Raw genomic sequence first — 18,222 nt, 5'->3', positions numbered from 1 at the left:
AGAATGCACTTGGGAGCCCCGGTACTGTCCCTGTCCTCACCCATACAGTACCATGTAAAGCGAGGTGAGCACCCGGGACCAAAGTTCATCTCCCTGGAGAGGTCTTCTCAGTCCAGCTCCTCAAGCCTTTCAGTTTACCGTATTCTCAAGAACCCCTGCCACTGAAATTTGAAATTACTCTGTTCCTTGGTTTTCATGCTAAATGTCACCCTCCTCCCAGCCTGCGATCACCACGAGGGCAGGGACTGGGTCTTTGTCAGTGCTGGGTCTCCAGTGCCAGAAACGTGTCTGGAACCGACGCTTCGTAAATATTCCTGGCTGTTTTTAATACACCTGCTGCTTTTTCCCCTCCCCACTACCTTTATGATTTGGGGGAGACATGGGCGTGTCATACACGTCTCAGGACCTCTGTTTCCTCATCTGTGGGCAACATGATCCCTTTCGGCTCTGAGAGTCTGGGGTGTCTAGTCAAGGGCAGGGCCGACGGGGTAAGAAGGCTCAGAAAGGGGTACCACCTGAGAAGGGAAGGGGGGGTAGGTGGTAGTGCCCTGTGAAGGGGAGAGTTTCCTGGAAGAACTGCTTGGGAGGTCTGGGCGGTGTGACACTGGCTCTGGAGCCAGACAGCCCGGTTTCATTCTTGGTTCCAGCTCTTCCTGGCTGTGTGATCTTGGGCTGGTTACTGAGCCTTCCAGGGCCTTTAGCTTCCTCATCTGTACAATGGGGGTAGTAGTTGTACCTGCCTCATAGGGCTTTGAAGTTGATGTTGATTCAACATTTGTGAAGTGCCCAGGAAGTGCTGTCAAAGGGGTGACTAGCTGTCTGGTTGAATGGTGGGCTGCTGAGCCACCCACATCCTGGCAAAAAGCTTCTGGTAACTACTGCCCATGTGCAGGTTGGAACTCCTGAGAAAGATGCCATGGCCTTTCCCTGCCGTCTAGCAGGGGGATTCCGGCCATCCCTGGCCACCCCCGACCCCAGGGTAACCGTGTCAGTAAGGACCCTGGACTAGGACACACACCAGCTGACCTGGGAGGATGAATCTGGGCTGGGTGCCCAGGGGCACAGCACTGCAGGGTTCCTGAACCGATCATGGAGGGGAGAGAGTTTGATTTTTTTAAAAGCTACATAAACAGATAGCGGGAGAGTCACCATGGGGAAAAACTCAGAGCTTGTGGATTTCCTCACACTTATAAATTTAAGAGTTAACAGATGTGGCAGGGTCTTCACATAGCCCTGAGTGGGCCAAAAACATCATGAGAAGGGTGTCCTTGTGTTTAGGGGCAACCTGAGAGCTGGGAACTCTCCCTTCCTTGAGCAAGCCTGGGTCATGTTCAGGAAGTTTTAATTGTTTAACCCCTGCCCCCCAAAAGAAAAAAACCAAACTCAACATCTCTTCTTATGGCTATGATTCTTTGACCTGGACACTCACTGGGCACTTTGGAATGTTATTGGAAAAGTGGCCTCTGCAGAAATCTCAGCAGAGGTTTGAGCTCTCAACTCAGAGAAGAAGAGAAGATGTGATGGGTAGTTGTATGCATCGACTTGGCTAGGCAATTGTACCCAGTTATTCAATTAAACACTAAGTGCTGCTGTGAAGGTGTTTTGTAGATGTGGTTAGGTTAACATCTATAATCAGTTGACTCTAAGTACAGGAGATGACCATTGGTATTGTGGGTGGACCTCATCCAGTCAGTTGAAAGTCTTCAAAAGCAAACACTGAGGGAATTCCCTGACAGTACAGTGGTTAGGGTTCTGCGCTCTCACTGCCGAAGGCCTTAAAAGCAAATACTGAGGTTTCCCTGAGGATGAAGCATCAGTTCCTGGCCAAGAGTTTCCAGCCTGCTGGTCTGCCCTACAGATTTCAGACTTGCCTTGCCAGCCCCCACAATCGTGTGAGCCAATGCCTGAAATAAATCTCTTAATACACAGACACACTCACAAACACATATATCCTACTGGTTCTGTTTCTTTGGTATCCAGTAGAACCCTAATATAAGAACTAAGCAGGACTTCCCTGGTGGCGCGATGGTTGAGAATCCGCCTGCCAATGCAGGGGACACAGGTTCGATCCCTGGTCCGGGAAGCTCCCACATGCCGCGGAGCAACTACTACTACTGAGCCTGCGCTCTTAGAGCCCACAAGCCACAACTACTGAAGCCTGCATGCCCTAGAGCCCCCGCGCCGCAACAAGAGAAGCCACCGCAATGAGAAGCCTGCGCACCGCAACAAAGAGCAGCCCCCGCTCACTGCAACCAGAGAAAGCCCGCGTGCAGCAACGAAGACCCAACACAGCCAAAAATAAAAAAATAAAATAAAAAAAAGAACTAAGCAAGTGAGTCTGGAGTCGGTCAGCCTCCGTTGAAATCCTGGACCCACTATTTACTTATTTACTGCCTGTGTGATCTTGCACAACTTGCTCTACCTCTCGAATTGCTACGTATGTCCTCCATGAAATGGGATAAGGGTAGATCTTACCTCCCAGGGTTGCTATGTGGATGAATTTGAGAGGGGCCAGGAAATGAACATCATAATAATAGCTAACACTGACATGGTCCTACTCTGTGTCAGGCCGGTTCCAAGCACTTGATGTGTATTAACTCATTTAATCCTGATAATAATCCTATGAGGTTGGACTATCATTACCTCTGTTTTACCGGTAGGGAAACTGAGGCTCTGAGAGGTCATGTGACTTGCCTGAGGTCACCCAGTGAATAAAATACTGAGATGTAAAGTGTTTAGCATACTGAGTATTTATGGTGAGCACTCAGCTTATGTTAAGGTGTGATTCAGATGATGATAAAGACTTAATTTTTTTAAAAAAAGCATCGCCATTTTTTTCAACTCTTCTCTTCATGAAAAAGAACTTCAAAAGCATTACAGCCATACAAGCTAACAATCTTCCCATGGTGGAATACCCATGTGAAATAAAAACCTATGTTCACATAAAAACCCATGAGCAAATGGTTATCAAGGCTTTATTTGTCATTACCAACAGCCATTAAAACCTAAATATCCTTCAGTGGGTGAATGAATAAACTGTGATCTGGCAACATGATGGAATACTATTCGGCCATAAAAAAGACTGAGCTACTGACACAGGAAACAATGCAGAGGAACCTCAAATGCATTATGTTAATGAAAGAAGCCAGGTTCAAAAGTCTATTTACTGTGTGATTCCATTTTAAAGGACCTCTGGAAAAGGCAAGAGTATTGATGCAGAAATTGGATTAGTGGTTGCCAGGGGCTGGGATCTGCTGCAAAGGGATACAGGGGAATTTGGGGGGATGATGGAAATGTTCTATATCTTGACTGTGGTGGTGGTTACATGTCTGTATTTATTCAGAACTGTACACTAAAAAAGGTGAATTTTACTGTATGTAAATTATACATCAATAAAAAGAAAGAAAATAAATCCCATGGATCTAAAAATAAAAATTAAAAACACAGACAAGATAGAACCTGGGAAACCTCTCTCTGGGGCTCCTGACACAGTGGAAAGTTGCTATCCAGCCCTGGCTTGTCTGCTATAGGCTTTACCTTCCCTCACACAGCTCTGAATCAGCTTGATGACACACCCAAAAACAAGCCAAGCCAGGTTCCTGGAAGAATCAAGATCCTATCTTACTTGCATGTGGGAAATAGAATTTCCCCTTTGGAAACTGCTCTAAGGGACTTACCACATTTGGCTCAGCAAATACCAAATGTATTTACTTGTCACCATTATGAATCAGCCACCGTGCTGGACAATCTAGCTGTCCCTACCAACAGGTATAGTCAGAGCCGTGGTACAGTGTCAGAAATGGCTTGAACAAAGTGGCCAGTCTTCATTCTGAGGGTGGATTTGGTTTCTGCTGGCAGATTGATTACTGGAAGCCAGGTGAGGCCAACAAGGGGTCCTCACACCTGTACTACCCATCAACAACAAAGGACTGGGCTTCCCTGGTGGCGCAGTGGTTGAGAGTCCGCCTGCCGATGCAGGGGACACGGGTTCGTGCCCCGGTCCGGGAAGATCCCACATGCCGCGGAGCGGCTGGGCCCGTGAGCCATGGCCACTGAGCCTGTGCGTCCGGAGCCTGTGCTCTGCAGCGGGAGAGGCCACAGCAGTGAGAGGCCCGCGTACCGCAAAAAAACAAAAACAAAAAACAAAGGACTTCTTTGCAGGCTGGATCATGCCTTTCTATGCATTTCTTGTAGGTGAGGAGAGGGGCGGAAATTATTTTTATGCCTCGGCTGGCACACAGCATAGTAGGTTCACAAAATTATTTGGTGCCTGTTGAGTGAGTTCAGGGCTCAGGGAAGCAGTCTCGAAAGGGAAATTCCAGAATGTTCTGAGTCTGTAGGAATGTGTGTGGAATCTCCAAAACTGACACCTATTTGGACACCAGACGCCTTACCTAGCTGGAACCCAGTGATAGGGAAGACATGCCTACTCAGACCACATTGGAGAAGCTGGAAATTGGCAAAACTGGCAAAGTAGCAAAACATGACTGGGTTTTAGGGGTTCAACCCTGCCCCCTCAGCATCTCAGAAGTAGACACCTCAAGTAACTCAACTTCGTACAATTTAAACTTGTGGCCTCTGAGTGAGTAGTCCCCCATCCCCCTCCATGAGGCCAGGGAATGAGGCCTGTCGGTACATAAAGGATCTCAAGATACTGTGAGCCCCACAACTGCTAACAGGAAGAGATCTGTACAAGAGAAAGTACAAGTATAAAACACTATGTTTTCCTCTGTTTTGCCCAGATACGCCCGATGAAAAAGGTAATGAATTTCTGAAGACCACAGCCTTAGCTTCCTTTACTTGGAGACAGGGGTCCCCAAAAGCTGTAGCTTCAGAAGTCTCTAGAGCCTAACCTGGATTACTAAGTGCTGAGCATTGACTCACCTTCTCCCTGCCCTGCTCTCCTGTGAATCAGAGATCTATCTTTGAGGACTTCTCACCATGTCCCTGATGCCAGGCCTCTGAATTCTGAAGGGTTCAATGGTTGATGAAGGCTCAGGGGCAGGGTCTGGAATCAGGAGAAAGGAGATAAGGTGAGGGAGTGTGCCAGGTCCTGTCTTAAGTGTGCATGGGTCTGTGTGTGTGTGTGTGTATTTGTGTGTGGTGGAAACCAGCCTCCCAGCCTGCTCATGACAATCAATGGAGCAAAAGCATGGCGTGACCCCAAACCAGCACTGTCCAGTAGAGCTAGTGAGAGGGACAACCGCCAGCCACATGCAAGCTGTGTTTGATTTTAAATGTTCCAACAGGCACATTAAAGAAGTAAAAAGAAACAGGGGAATTTAATTTTAATAATGCATTTTAATCCAGTATATCCAAAATAATATCATTTCAACGTGTAATCAACATAAAAGGTGATTAATGAGGTTTTTTTGGGGTTTTTTTTTTACATTTTCCTTTTCGTACTAAGTCTCTGAAATCGGTTTGTGTTTTATGTTTACAACACATCTCAGTTTTTTTTTTTTTTTTTTTTTTTTTTTTCGGTATGTGGGCCCCTCACTGTTGCGGCCTCTCCCGTTGCGGAGCACAGGCTCCGGACGCGCAGGCTCAGCAGCCATGGCTCACGGACCCAGCAGCTCCGTGGCATGTGGGATCCTCCCGGACCGGGGCACGAACCCGTGTCCCCTGCATCGGCAGGCGAACTCTCAACCACTGCGCCACCAGGGAAGCCCCCACATCTCAGTTTTGACCAGCCACATTTCAAGGGCTCACTAGACACGTGTGGCCAGCGGTGACCATACTGGATCGTGCAGGTAGAGACAAATGTGGCCTCCCTGCCCATCGAGTCGAGCAAGGTGGGGCGGGGGCTTGCATTGAAAGGGGAGTGAAGACAGCCCCAGAATGGTTACAGGTTGGGGGCGGTTCCAGAAGGCTTTTCACCACCCATTTCCCCCTTCCTTTCCTCCCATTCATGACAGGTACGGGTCCCCTAGCCAGAAAGGCCTCTCCATCCAGGTGCCCCAGCCCATGCCTCCAACCCCTATCCCTCTCCCGTTGCTCCCCGGTATCCCCCGGGGGCCGCCCACCTCGGAATTCATCCAGTCGAGCTGCCCACCACGTGGATGCTGCCTTATACGTCACTCAACTGCTAGCTCCCTCCCCCGCGCCTTGCAGTAACCTTGGCTTCCCTTGGTTTCCACAGCGACGCCACCAAGGGGCGGGGCAGGGGGGCTCGCGGCGCGGAGGCCCCCTTTGATTGGTGGGTAGCCAAGCCCCTTCTTTCTACCGACCCCCCTCCCTCTTGCCCGCGCTCCGCCCCCTCGGTGGGTCCTGCAAGCTGATTGGCTAGCCCCGTGGCGAGAGCGGCTATTTCTCGTTCAGACCAGGCCTGCTGGGCGAGGGCGAAGTGGGCGCCCCGTGCGCTGATTGGCTGGAGGGGCGCGCGCGGCAGGGAGGAGCGGGGCGGACGCGGAGCCGCGGTTAGTCTCGCGGGGAGGTCGTGAGCGCGTGAGGTATCCCTTGCAGTGTCGCGGGCAGGTAGCTGCAGCAGCAGGAGCAGTAGCCGCCGTGTGAGGGAGCCATGAAGCACTCTGAGGTAAGAAACGAAGAAACGGGGGCCGAGCGACCGCCGCAGACCCATTTTTTTCTTCGTGAGACAACGGGAACCCCCCCCCTTCTCTCGCCCTGTGCCGAGCCGGAAGGCGCAGGCGCAGTAGGCGCGCGTTGTGCCCCGGAGCCACTCGTAAATCGCAGTGCGCATATGCGGGGGAGGTACTTCTAATTCTGCAACCCAGGCTGTTTTGCGGTTGCCTTTTCTTGGGGTCTCTGCAGGACCTGGGAAGCTTACAGGTTCCTTGCAGCTCCCCCTGCGGGATGAGTTGCAGACTTTGGCAGGGGAGGAGCGAGGGTGTGGAACCCTTGCTTCCAGTCTGAGGGTGTCTTGCACAAACCTTGCACCCTGCCTCTGCCTCGGGCTTTGGAAGGGGCTTTGCAATCAGCCCAGAGAGGCTTGATCTTTGGATCCCTTCCTCGCCCGGGACGTCTCCCTGAGAGGCTTAGGCGGTGAAGGTGTAGCTCCAGTGCTGGCTCCCGCCGACCAGGAAAGCTGATCTTTGTTTTCTGTTAATATAAGAGATCATCTCAGTTAACCCCTGCGTGTCACCGAGGAGAAATCTCACACCCACAGCCAGTCTTGAAGTCTAGGTCTTCTGACTCCCAACTCGGGCCTCTTTCCCTTAAAACGAAGTGTTGTGATGCACTTACCGACCTAGCTGATAATATAATGTTAATACTTTAATTAATTATGCTGACTTATAAGTAACATTAAATAATAAACTAATTTATTATTAAATTAATACGGATAATTTAAAGAGTGCTTACTTTTGTGCTCGTGAGATTCTGTTACCTTGTTTTCTTGTCTTCACACCCCTGTGAGGTAGGAGACTATTAATTATTCTTGTTTTTGTAGATGGAGAAACAGTCTCAGAGATGTCAGATGACTTGCTCAAAGGTCCTGAGCTAGTAAGTGCAGAACAGAGAGAGAAACTCAGGACTCCAGAGTCTCAGTTGCTAACCTCTATGCCATGCTGGTCCCCAAATGAAAATGAGCAGGTTGAGAGGTTTCTTTGTTTTCTTTTTTCCCTTCCCCAATTAAAAAAAATTGTGGTAAAATACACATAAAATTTACCTTAACCTTTTTTTTTTTTTTTTTTTTTTGCGGTACGTGGGCCTCTCACTGTTGTGGCCTCTCCCGTTGCGGAGCACAGGCTCCGGACGCGCAGGCTCAGCGGCCATGGCTCAGGGGCCCAGCCGCTCCTGGACCGGGGCACGCACCCGTGTCCCCTGCATCGGCAGGCGGACTCCCAACCACTGCGCCATCAGGGAAACCCTACCTTAACCATTTTTAAAAGTACAGTTCAGTGGCATTAAATACATTCACATTGTTGTGCAGCCGTCACCACCATCCATCTCCAGAACTCTGTTCTTTTCATCTTGCATAACTGAAACTCTGTACTCATTAAACACCAACCCCCCTTCCCTTCTCTGCCTAGCCTCTGGCAACTGTCATTCTACTTTCTGTCTCTGTGAATTTGGTCATGTCAGGTGGCTCATGTAAGTACAAGGAGAGGTTTCTTGTTTTTTTCACGAGTGGAATACCACTGCTTCTGCCCTCCCCCTTCACTACTGCTACCGCTACTATTGTTACTACTTTTGGCGGTAATTTACCCAGAATATTTTGAAACCTTTAACCCAGAAGTCCTTAATCATTTTTGACATGGCTCAAAAATGAGGAAGTAGGATTCAGTAATCTCATGCTTCATTCAACTTCATGATGATAGATTGACATCCTTCTAATAAAGTTCTCCTAATACAGTTTTCCCTCTCAAAACCTCTGTGTAACCCTGGAGAAAAAGCCACATTCACTTTGAAAGATGCAGGATGGAAGATACGTATGGTCTTACAAAATGGAGTTCGTTTTGCTAGTCGGCAGGCAGATAAAGTAGGCCCCAGAGAAGCCTTGGGGTGCGCACTTTTGTTCCGGGAAGCTGGGCACAGCCTGAGGCCCATGGCTTGGACTGGAGGACATGCTCTACTTTACTCAAACCCTTTCCCTCCCAGAAGGAGGGAGGAGCTTCAAACCCACTGTTCAAAGTGACCTTGGAGAAAGAAAATAAAATTGTTAATTTGCTGTGTCCTCTGTTATCATTCTCTGCTGACGTTTGCCAAGTAAGCACTGAGGTGATAGCTACAGAGTTTCTGTACAGGAGGAGCAGTTGTCTCCCAGCCCAGTTTGCACAGCATGCCGATCAGCTTTTTTTATTTTTATTTTTTAAATTATTATTGGGGTATAGTTGTTTTACAATGTTGTGTTAAGGCCGATCAGCTCTGGATGTTTGTTGCAGATTAATAAAAATAGCAGAGATTCTTTCCCTCACATTTAACAGTTTGAGAAAAGGTTTCAGTTATCCATAGCAAAGAATGTATTTCTGTTTGGGACTAAGTCCATCCTTCCACCCCTAAGCGACCCCCTATCCACTGAGTGATTAACACCCACCAAAAAGACCTTTTTGACTCTGAGAGAGACCTTGGAGATTAGGACGTGTAATTTACAAGCGATAGAGATGCTGCTCAGAAAGGTGCAGGACTTGCTCAGTGACACAGTGAGTTAGTGAGGGTTGATATCTGATGTTTTTGGCAGGTGGGATTCCAGCTGGAGGGGAGATTTGCTGCTGCTGTGATGACAGTTTGCTGACGCTGCCATTCTCCCTTCTATGGTCTGAGAGGACGATGTGTCCCTTCAGTGGCCTAATTGAGACAAAGCGGGTAGAACAGGTCACTCTCGGGCTTTGGCTGAAGCAGTTCCTTGGAAGGCAGAGCAGGCCTTGGGATTGTCTTGGGATCGGAGCAAGGTCGATAAAGGAACTGCTTATCCGAGGCTATAGGAATTTTTTTTTTTTTAATTTTGTTTTGCCATTGCAGATGAGAGGTCAAAGTAATGAACCCACTGGCAGCTCAAAAATAGTTGCTGTTTCTTTTGAGTCTGTTAATTCCTGGAATGATCAGTCCCTCTCAGCCTTCTTGGGCCCAGGTCACTGCCCATTTCCCACAGCTGGGTTCCCGGAGGCAAGGCAGCCTCATCCTCGTGGGGTCCCCATTGCCCCATTTAGGATCTTCCACCCCCTTCCCCCCAGAAAAGCGTAGCTCTCTTGGTTCTCATCTTGTGAATAATCCTCGACCAATACGGTTCTTGCTTCAGTTTTCTCCCCAGGAATAAGTATACGAAAGTTCTGGAAGCAAGAGTTCTGGTCAAGAGGCAGTTGTTTAGAGCCGGAAAACTTGGTGGACGGTGAAAACTAAGGAGAACGTAGACTCGTGTGTAACGGTGCTGTAGGTGCATGGGCTTTGGACAGGCCTGGCTCTGCCGCTCACTAAATAACTGTGACCCAGGGCAGGTTACTTAATCTTTCTGAGCTCCTGGGAGCAAAATCTGTTTAATTGTGACAGCAAAGGCCAGCAATAAAGAACATGAAATTGCTGGAAATATATCATCAAGGTGTATGCATAAAGCGAGAGGTGCTACGTGTAGCTCTGGTTCATTTATTTTAACTGTTGTGCACGATTCCATTATATGAAAAACAGTCTAGTTTGGTTTCCTGGTCCTTTAATAAATCTCCAAACATCCTGTAGAGTGGAAAAAAAGCAAATAGCAAAAGATTTTATAAATTTAAAAAACATACCACATGAGACTTAATGTGTGTTGTTTATGGACATATACCTAATTAAAGGATAAATTGTAATATGAGATGAGAAATGTGTGGGAGTTACACAGTAGTTAGAGGAACCGTTGCTTGGGTAGAGATGGAGGGCGAGGAAAAGGCATAGGGAAGGCTTCAGCTGTTTTTTTTTTTTTTAAAGGAATCTGATGTAAATAGAGTAAAATATAAATATCTGTTTAACCTGGGAGGTGGCATCCTAAGTGTCTGCTGTTTCCTATACTTTTTTCTTGTGAATTCTTGTGTCCTTCTGAAGTAGAAGGTGAGGGATAATTTGGGTTTTCTTGGCCACCAAGCGCTGTTTTAATATGCTGGTCTCTGACTTTTGCACTTAAATTTGGTGCCTGTTTGCAGGAAAGTATTGTACTCTGAGATGGGGCTTGCTTGATCTCTTCACTCACACCTTTCTGCAGGCTGCATCCAACAGGCCTTCAGAAAACGCTTTTGGGATTGATTTTGCATTTGCAGGCAGGATGGGAGCCAGGTTATGATCCCCCTCTTTCTGGGTTACTTTTTGTTGCTGGACAGTCATATCAGCGACAGGTCACACTTCTCATGTCCTTCCGAAAACCCTGAGAGGTGGGTACTCCTTGTTTCTTTGTTTTGTGGATAAAGAACCAGAGGCTCAGAATGGTGAAGGAGCTTGTCCAGGATGACATCGTAGTGGAGACGGGATCCAGACCCAGGTCTGTCTGGTTCCTCATCCGTAGAAGAGCCAGAGCCGCGGCATGGCTGCTGATGCTGGCAGTGCTGGTAACAACAGCGACCAGAGTTTATTGAGTCCTGTGAACCCCTGATCCGGTGGGCACCAGTGTTAACTTCTACTTTACAGGTAAGGAAACTGAGGCTCAGAGAAGTCGGTTAAGTTGCTCAAGGTCACAGAGCCAGGAAGCAGTGGAGCTGGGCCTTGGCCTCTGGTTTGCCTGACTCCAGTGGCGGGGCCTGGGTGGAGGAGGCGGGGCCTGGATGGAGGAGGTGGTGGGAGAAGCTGAGTGCTTGGTGTGGTTGGGCGGGTGCAGGGCAGGGCAGCTGTTAGAGCCCACTGGTGGGGCACTGGGGTGCGGACGGGGAACCCTGAGCCTAGTGGAGCCTCTTGAATAACTGGTTCCTGAGGAGTGAAAAAGGTGGAGGGTTGACAGCCCTGCGTGCGGGGGTGGGGACTGTGCTCCCCAAAGACTACGCAGTTGAGTTTGTTTGGGAAACCCTGTACTTTCACTGACAGTCTTGGCTGGATGAGGATGAGAAAAGCCCGAGACCTTGGGCTGGTTGGTCAAGTTCAGGTGAGGTCTTAACACCCTCTTGCTGATATCGACAGTGGCAGCTGAAGATGTTTTAATACCTGGGCACAGCCAGAGCATCATGATGAAAGAAAGCCACTACTGATACAGTGCTCCCTCTAAGTGCTTTTTATCAATTAACTCATTTACCCCTCACAGTAAACCTATGAAGTTGGTACTATTCTTATCCCTATTTTTTTTTAAATTTTAAATTTATTTATTTATTTTTGGCTGCATTGGGTCTTCGTTGCTGCTCGTGGGCTTTCTCTGGTTGCTGCGAGCGGGGGCTGCTCTTCGTTGTGGTGCGCGGGCTTCTCATTGCGGTGGCTTCTCTTGTTGCGGAACATGGGCTCTAGGCACGCGGGCTCAGTCGTCATGGCTCGCAGGCTCTAGAGTGCAGGCTTCAGTAGTTGTGGCGCACAGGCTTAGTTGCTCCCTGGCATGTGGGATCTTCCCAGACCAGGGATCGAACCCGTGTCCCCTGCATTGGCAGGCGGATTCTTAACCACTGTGCCACCAGGGAAAGTCCTCTTATCCTTATTTGACAGATGGGGAAACCAGGGCCCAGAGGAGCGAAGAGATGTACCCCAGGTGACACAGCTAGTGAGCGGCAGAGCCTAGGTTCTACTAGATTCAAAGTGGGCTTCACTGTGGGTTGGCCCAGGCATTCATGCCCTGAGGAAGGAATGAAGTGTGGCCGAGTGGCTGTGGCCTTTGGAAGCCACTGGGTCTGCTCTCGGGACGGTTTTTAACTGTCTCGGGACAGTTCAGTTTTCTCATCCGTGAAGCCGGGATAAAGACACCTGTCTTGGAGGGCCACTGAGGAGAGTGAAGTGCCCAGCACACTTCCTGGCCCATAGTCCAGGTATAAATCATTAGGCGGGTAAGGATAAATGGTTAGGTGGATGAAGACAGATCTGCATCAGTGATGCCACCTGAAATGCCTTCTGCATGTGTCTTCTTTTTTTTTTTTAAATTAATTAATTAATTTTATTTTTGGCTGCGTTGGGTCTTCATTGCTGCGTGCGGGCTTCCTCTAGTTACAGTGAGCGGGGGCTACTCTTTGTTGCGGTGCGCGGGCTTCTCATTGTGGTGGCTTCTCGTTGCAGAACACGGGCTCTAGGCGCGTGGGCTTCAGTAGTTGTGGAGCGCAGGCTCAGTAGTTGTAGCTCGTGGGCTCTAGAGCGTAGGCTCAGTAGTTGTGGTGCATGGGCTTATCTGCTCCGTGGCATGTGGGATCTTCTTGGACCAGGGCTCAAACCCGTGTCCTGTGCATTGGCAGGTGGATTCTTAACCCCTGAGCCACCAGGGAAGCCCTGCATGTGGCCTGTTTTGAACGCATCATGACTTGTCAGTGAACAAGGCCCATGGAGATGGATTCTTGCTAAACAGTATGCCCAGAAGATGGAGGAAGAAGCCCAGATGCCAAAGATCAGTTCTGATACAACATCACGTACACTAAAGTCACATTTTGGGATGATCTGCTCAGTCCTCCTCTGTGGGATGACCCTCAGTGAAGTCAAAGCCCAGTCAGAACCCACCTTTTTCTTTTTTGCATTTTGGCTGTGCTGCACAGCATGCGGGATGGTTCCTCAATCAGAGATTGAACCCGGGCCTCTGCAGTGAGAGTGCCGAATCCTAATCACTAGGCCACCAGGGAACTCCCCAGAACCCACTTTTTAACTTTTGTGACAAAGAACCATTCCAAGAGGCAGGTGCTCCAAGTGGGCCTGGTCTTCTGATGCCTGTCACAGCCTTCGTACTCACAAGTGCACCGCTTCTGTTCTTGCCCCTCCTGGCTGTGTTCCCCACCCAGCAGCAGCCAGAGGGTCTCTCCCATGTAGGGGGGAGGATCTTAGCACCACATGCCTGAAAACACTCCCCTCAGAGTCTTCTGGTCCTCCTCTACCCCCTGCTCTGCTCACTCATTGCTGTACTGCTTTTGTCTCAAACATCCACATCCACATCCCTGCCCTGTGCATAGGCTCTTCCCTCAGCCAGAAATGATCTTCCCTCTGTTTTTTCCCATGCCTGCTCCCTTCTTGTTTTTTTGTCTTTTTTTAAAAAATATTTATTTATTTATTATTTTTGGCTGCACTGGGTCTTATTTGTGGTACGTGGGATCTTTTATTGCGGTGCACGGGCTCTTCATTGCAGTGAGTGTGCTTCTCTCTAGTTGTGGCACATGGGCTCCAGAGTGTGCGGGCTCAGTAGTTGCGGCATGCAGGCTTAGTTGCCCCGTGGCATGTGGGATCTTAGTTCCCTGACCAAGGACCGAACCCGCACCCCCTGCATTGGAAGGCGGATTCTCAACCACTGGACCACAAGGGAAGTCCCTGCTCCCTTCCTGTTATTGAGAGCTCAGCTTCAGTGTCGTTCATAGAGGCCTTCCCTGACTGTCCTGTCTGGGGTGTGACCCCTGCACTCTGTTCCTCTCCTCTGGCCCTCCTTGGGCTGTGGTTGTGTTTTCATTTGGGAACTTGATGGTCTTTCTACCCGGACAGATTATGAGCTCCCTGAGGGCAGGGGCTCTTGGTGTCTTGTTCCTGCAGCTTCCGAATGGGTAGATGAATGCATCTTCTCCCTGCGGTCAGGGTCACAGGGAGTAGTAGAAGGGTGAGGGGGGGCCTGCTGCAGGGACCTGGGTGAGTCCAGTGTTGCATGCGTTGGGCTCAGGTGGCCCTATGCGACCCGTCCTTAGTGGTCCCAACCTAGGGAAGTTGGCTTTACGGGGTGGTCGTAAGCCCTGGGTCCACCCTGGCCACAAGTGTCCTGTTCCCTGTTGTCCCCTTCCTTCTGGAACCTGGGCATGCTGAGACGGGAGCCTCCAAGACTGCACGTGGGCCTGCCCGTCATTGTTGCACAGGTTGCTGGCAGGTTCTGCTGGTCTGGGCACTCTTCCGTGGTGGGCTCTGCTCACCTGTTTTCCGGTCCATCGTCTATTTATTAGTTCATTCTTTCCAACATATATATATATATATATTTCTCTATACCTGTCATACGCCAGGAATACTGGGCTGAATGAACCACAGCCTCTGCCCTCAGGATGTCTTCATCTAAGCTGAGGCCTGAAAGAGGAGGTCTTCCGGGAAGGGAGGAGCACAGTTTGTGCAGAGGCCTGGAGGCCAGACTCCACATCTAGAGATGAGGCTGGCCAGGCAAGCCTTTGTAGGCACCCAGACACCTGTGGACTTTGTCCCAATGGTGATGGAAGTTTCTTTTTCCTGTTGATTTTACCTAAAAGTTTAACTTTCAGAGGGCAGTTTACTGCTAAGTCCTTGGGGGGGGGGCCCTCCCACTATGGTGTGTGTTATGTAAACATGAGGGAGAGTTCTCATTACGGACAAGGGCGCTGTGGGTGGTGTTTGGGGCTCACCGCCCCCCCCCCCACCCAGTCCCGTGGTTACTTAGAGATGGGCCACGAGCGTCTCCCAGCCCTCTGGGGGATAAAGGGCCTCTCAGCAGCTTGTGGGGATTGGCAGGCTGGCACAGCCCTGTCCCTGCTCGAACCAGGCTCTTATGTAAGCAGGATTCATGGGCCATTCAGGCAGCTCGGGAGACTGCAGGGTTTGTGCCATCTCCCAGGGCCTTCTGAATTCTTTTTTTCCTCTTTAAAAGGACCAGGGAGCATTGGCTGGGGACCATGCTGGTTGTGTGGGAACTGGGTCTGAGGGAACGGTGCCTGTCCTCAGGGTGGAAGTGGATCTCTCAAGTTGCCGGGTAGGGCAGTTTAACCCTAGCATTTGTGGCTTTCTAGAGCAGCAGGAAGCAGGCTGAACTTGAGGGGGTCCAAGAGCTGCAGCTTGCAGCCTAGTGAGGAGAAGCTGTGTCCCAGGACACCTCAAGAAGCTAACTCAGAAGGAGAAGGGTGGGTTGGGGGAGTTGCCGAATTGATGCTTCTCAGGAGGTGGGGTTGAGGGAGCGTGTCCCTTTGTGCATGAGGGTAATAGCAGAATTCTTGGGGAGATAAGTAGAGAGTCTGAAACAGTGTATTGTTGAATCCTCTCCACTGCAGAGAATCAAGTCTCACGGAATCTCCTGGCTGAGGTGGGATCCACAGAGGACGGGCTGGGGTTGAGCCCGGGGAAATCCCAGTGCTGGGACAGTTTCTGGAGAGGTGGCTGTCCTCGTCCTGTCAGCGAATCTCCTCATTCAGGTCTCAGCTCAAATGTCACCTCCTCCGAAGGGCTCCCTCTGACCCACCCAGGCCACACTTGTCACCCCTCCTGTTCTGGTTCTCCGCGTAGCACTTAGCACCTTCTGATGGCTGTTTGTGTGAGGTTCTCCTCTGTCACCCTGACGTGGATCTCGTGATTGTGTGCTTGCCTGTTAAGAGACCTACACACACAGGCAGGGCGGGCTCAGGCAATTAGTTAGGCACATCGTCCATGCCTGCACAAAAGGCACCGCAACCCAACGAGCAGGAGGGTCCCAGGAGGGTGCCTCACGCTTTTGGGGTGCCTGGCTGTTCCCTGGAACCCAGGGTTTGGCCGTGAGCATGTGTAGCTCTGGTGCGTTAGTGTGGGCTTCTGCTCATCTTTCGGTACTTTGGAATTTGGCCATTTTTTCCCCCCCATTTTTGACCCAGAGTTACTTGAACTCTGAGTTTTCATGTAAGGATGAGATGGGGATCCTGTAGGAAGCGCTGACCACGACCGACAGGCCCCAGTAATATCTCCTGCCAGGCTTATCCAGGCGCCATCTGAGAAGCGGGCCCAGGAACTGTACACATTCTCAACACCACATCCTGGCTCACCTGGGGCCTCTGGATGGCACCATTTCCAGTCTCTCCAGCTGGGCCTGGAAACCTGCACCATCCGGGAGAAAGCACGGGGAAGGATGTCTTTGTGAAGACTCCGGGACTCATTTCCCTGTCTCTGCCAGAGCCAGTAGAGCCGAGTGAGCTGAGACCTGTGGGGTTGGGAGAGGCTCGGAGGGCCTTGGCCTGTGGAGACAACCAAGGGTAGCCTCCTGCACCCCTCTCTCAAGAGCTGCAGCGGAGTATTTTCTCTTAAACTACCTTACCCTTTATAGACGTGGCTAGGCCTGTTAAATATTCCAGAAACCCTGCCCTCCTCTGCCAAAATCCTCTTTCACTTGTTACTACTCTCCTCTCTTTGTCCCAAGACGTGCATGCATTTTTTTCCCTTTGGCATTTTCATGTTCCTTAAGTTGGGATACATCTTTATTTATGTATCCCAACTTATTTATTTATTTAAATTTTATTTCTACCTATTTATTTATTTAAATTTTATTTCTTTTGTCTGCATTGGGTCTTCGTTGCTGCACGCGGGCTTTCTCTAGTTGCCGTGAGCCGGGGCCACTCTTTGTTGCGGTGCTTGGGCTTCTCATAGAGGTGGCTTCTCGTTGCGGAACAAGGGCTCTAGGCACATGGGCTTCAGTAGTTGCGGCACGTGGGCTCAGTAGTTGTGGCGCACGGGCTTAGTTTCTCTGCGGCATGTGGGATCTTCCCAGACCAGGGATCGAACCCGTGTCCCCTGCATTGGTGGGCAGATTCTTAACCACTGCACCACCAGGGAAGTCCCTCTACCTATTTATTTTATGTTGACATATGTGTCGCCCCCCCCCCCAAATGGCAGCTTGTTTTGAATCAGTGGCACTTTAGATCTAGGAATTAGGGTGTCTTTTTCACCGCTTGCCACCTTCATGCTCTAATCAAAGCCATCAGTGTCTCTGGCCTGCCGTCTCTGCTTCCATGTTTGTCCCCAGCAGCGAGAGGGCTCCTTCTCAAACCAAACCAGGTTGTAGCACTCCAGCAACTTCCCCTCACTGGATGCTCAAACCGAAAGTACTTGTCTTGGCCTCCACTCCAGCTTCCTCCACAGCTGCGTGCCGTCAAGTACGCCATGCTCCAGTCTTTTGATGTTCCTGAGCCCTGCCAAGCTCTGTGCTGCCTCAGGGCTTTTGCACTTTCCTCGGGGAGCCTCATGCTGGCTCAGATCGCATTTCCTTAGAGAGCCCTTTCCTGACCACCTCCTGTGGCCCTCTGGGCTCCCTGCCCAGCTCTTTTCTTCCAGCAACTGGTACACCCTGACCTCATGTTGTGTAACAGATTCTTTGCCCATGTTACCCTTGAGCGTGAGCAGGCCCAGTCGGGGGCGGGGCTTGGCCATTGTATCCCAGCACCTGGATCACCGCCCAGCATGCTGCTGTCACACCCAGGTCTTTCTGTTCATCATCGAGCCCAGCCCCGAGCACAGGCCTGGCATATCAAGGGCTCGGTTTGCTCAGCACATGAAGAACAGGAACTTCTCAGTCAGCAGAAAAGGCTCTTGGGGGGTTCCAGATGACCTCCACGTGTGGTTGAGTCCTTTGCAGGTCTCTGTGTAGCAAGCACATCCTAGCTGTCCTTGGGCACCGGACACTGTTTCCAGGGCTCTGTGAGTTTCCTGGCCTGGGCCCGGCGTCTCCGAGGAGCACAGGGAACAGGATTGCTGTGCAGTAGGTGGCTGCAGCCATCCTTGGGTAGAGCCCTCTGGCTTATGTACTAGAAGGTTTGATGGGCTTGCTCAAAGCTCCTCTGGGCCATGTAGAGCCTTGGAAGACGGGCAGTGCCTGGGCCTGAGACTGGACTGGGAGGTGGGGTCTGGGTCTCCCACCCTGACTGGGTAATGCCTGCCACGCTCTATGCTCTTGGGGACCTGCATGGGGGTGAGCAAGTGAGCAACACCAGGCCTTGGGGACCAGGTCCTGTTGCCAGTCCCTGGGAC

At 50.4% G+C, this 18,222-nt stretch overlaps 1 protein-coding gene across 1 annotated transcript in view; it reads left to right on the top strand.

The window, feature by feature from the left end:
• The first annotated feature begins 6,394 nt into the window (after positions 1 to 6,394).
• The window catches only part of TECR (trans-2,3-enoyl-CoA reductase), a 28,583-nt gene continuing 16,755 nt past the window's right edge, over positions 6,395 to 18,222 (top strand). Inside the window, exon 1 of the mRNA XM_082622131.1 lies at positions 6,395 to 6,535. Coding sequence (XP_082478257.1) covers positions 6,521 to 6,535 — 15 coding nt within the window. The 5' untranslated portion in view covers positions 6,395 to 6,520. The remainder of the gene's footprint in view (positions 6,536 to 18,222) is intronic.

The sequence above is a fragment of the Mesoplodon mirus genome (genome assembly GCF_964341445.2).
Source record: "Mesoplodon mirus genome assembly, chromosome: 5".
NCBI classification, from domain to species: Eukaryota; Metazoa; Chordata; class Mammalia; order Artiodactyla; family Ziphiidae; genus Mesoplodon; species Mesoplodon mirus.
Note: the sequence above shows the minus strand (reverse complement) of the source record. Positions and strands in the feature narration are given on the sequence as shown.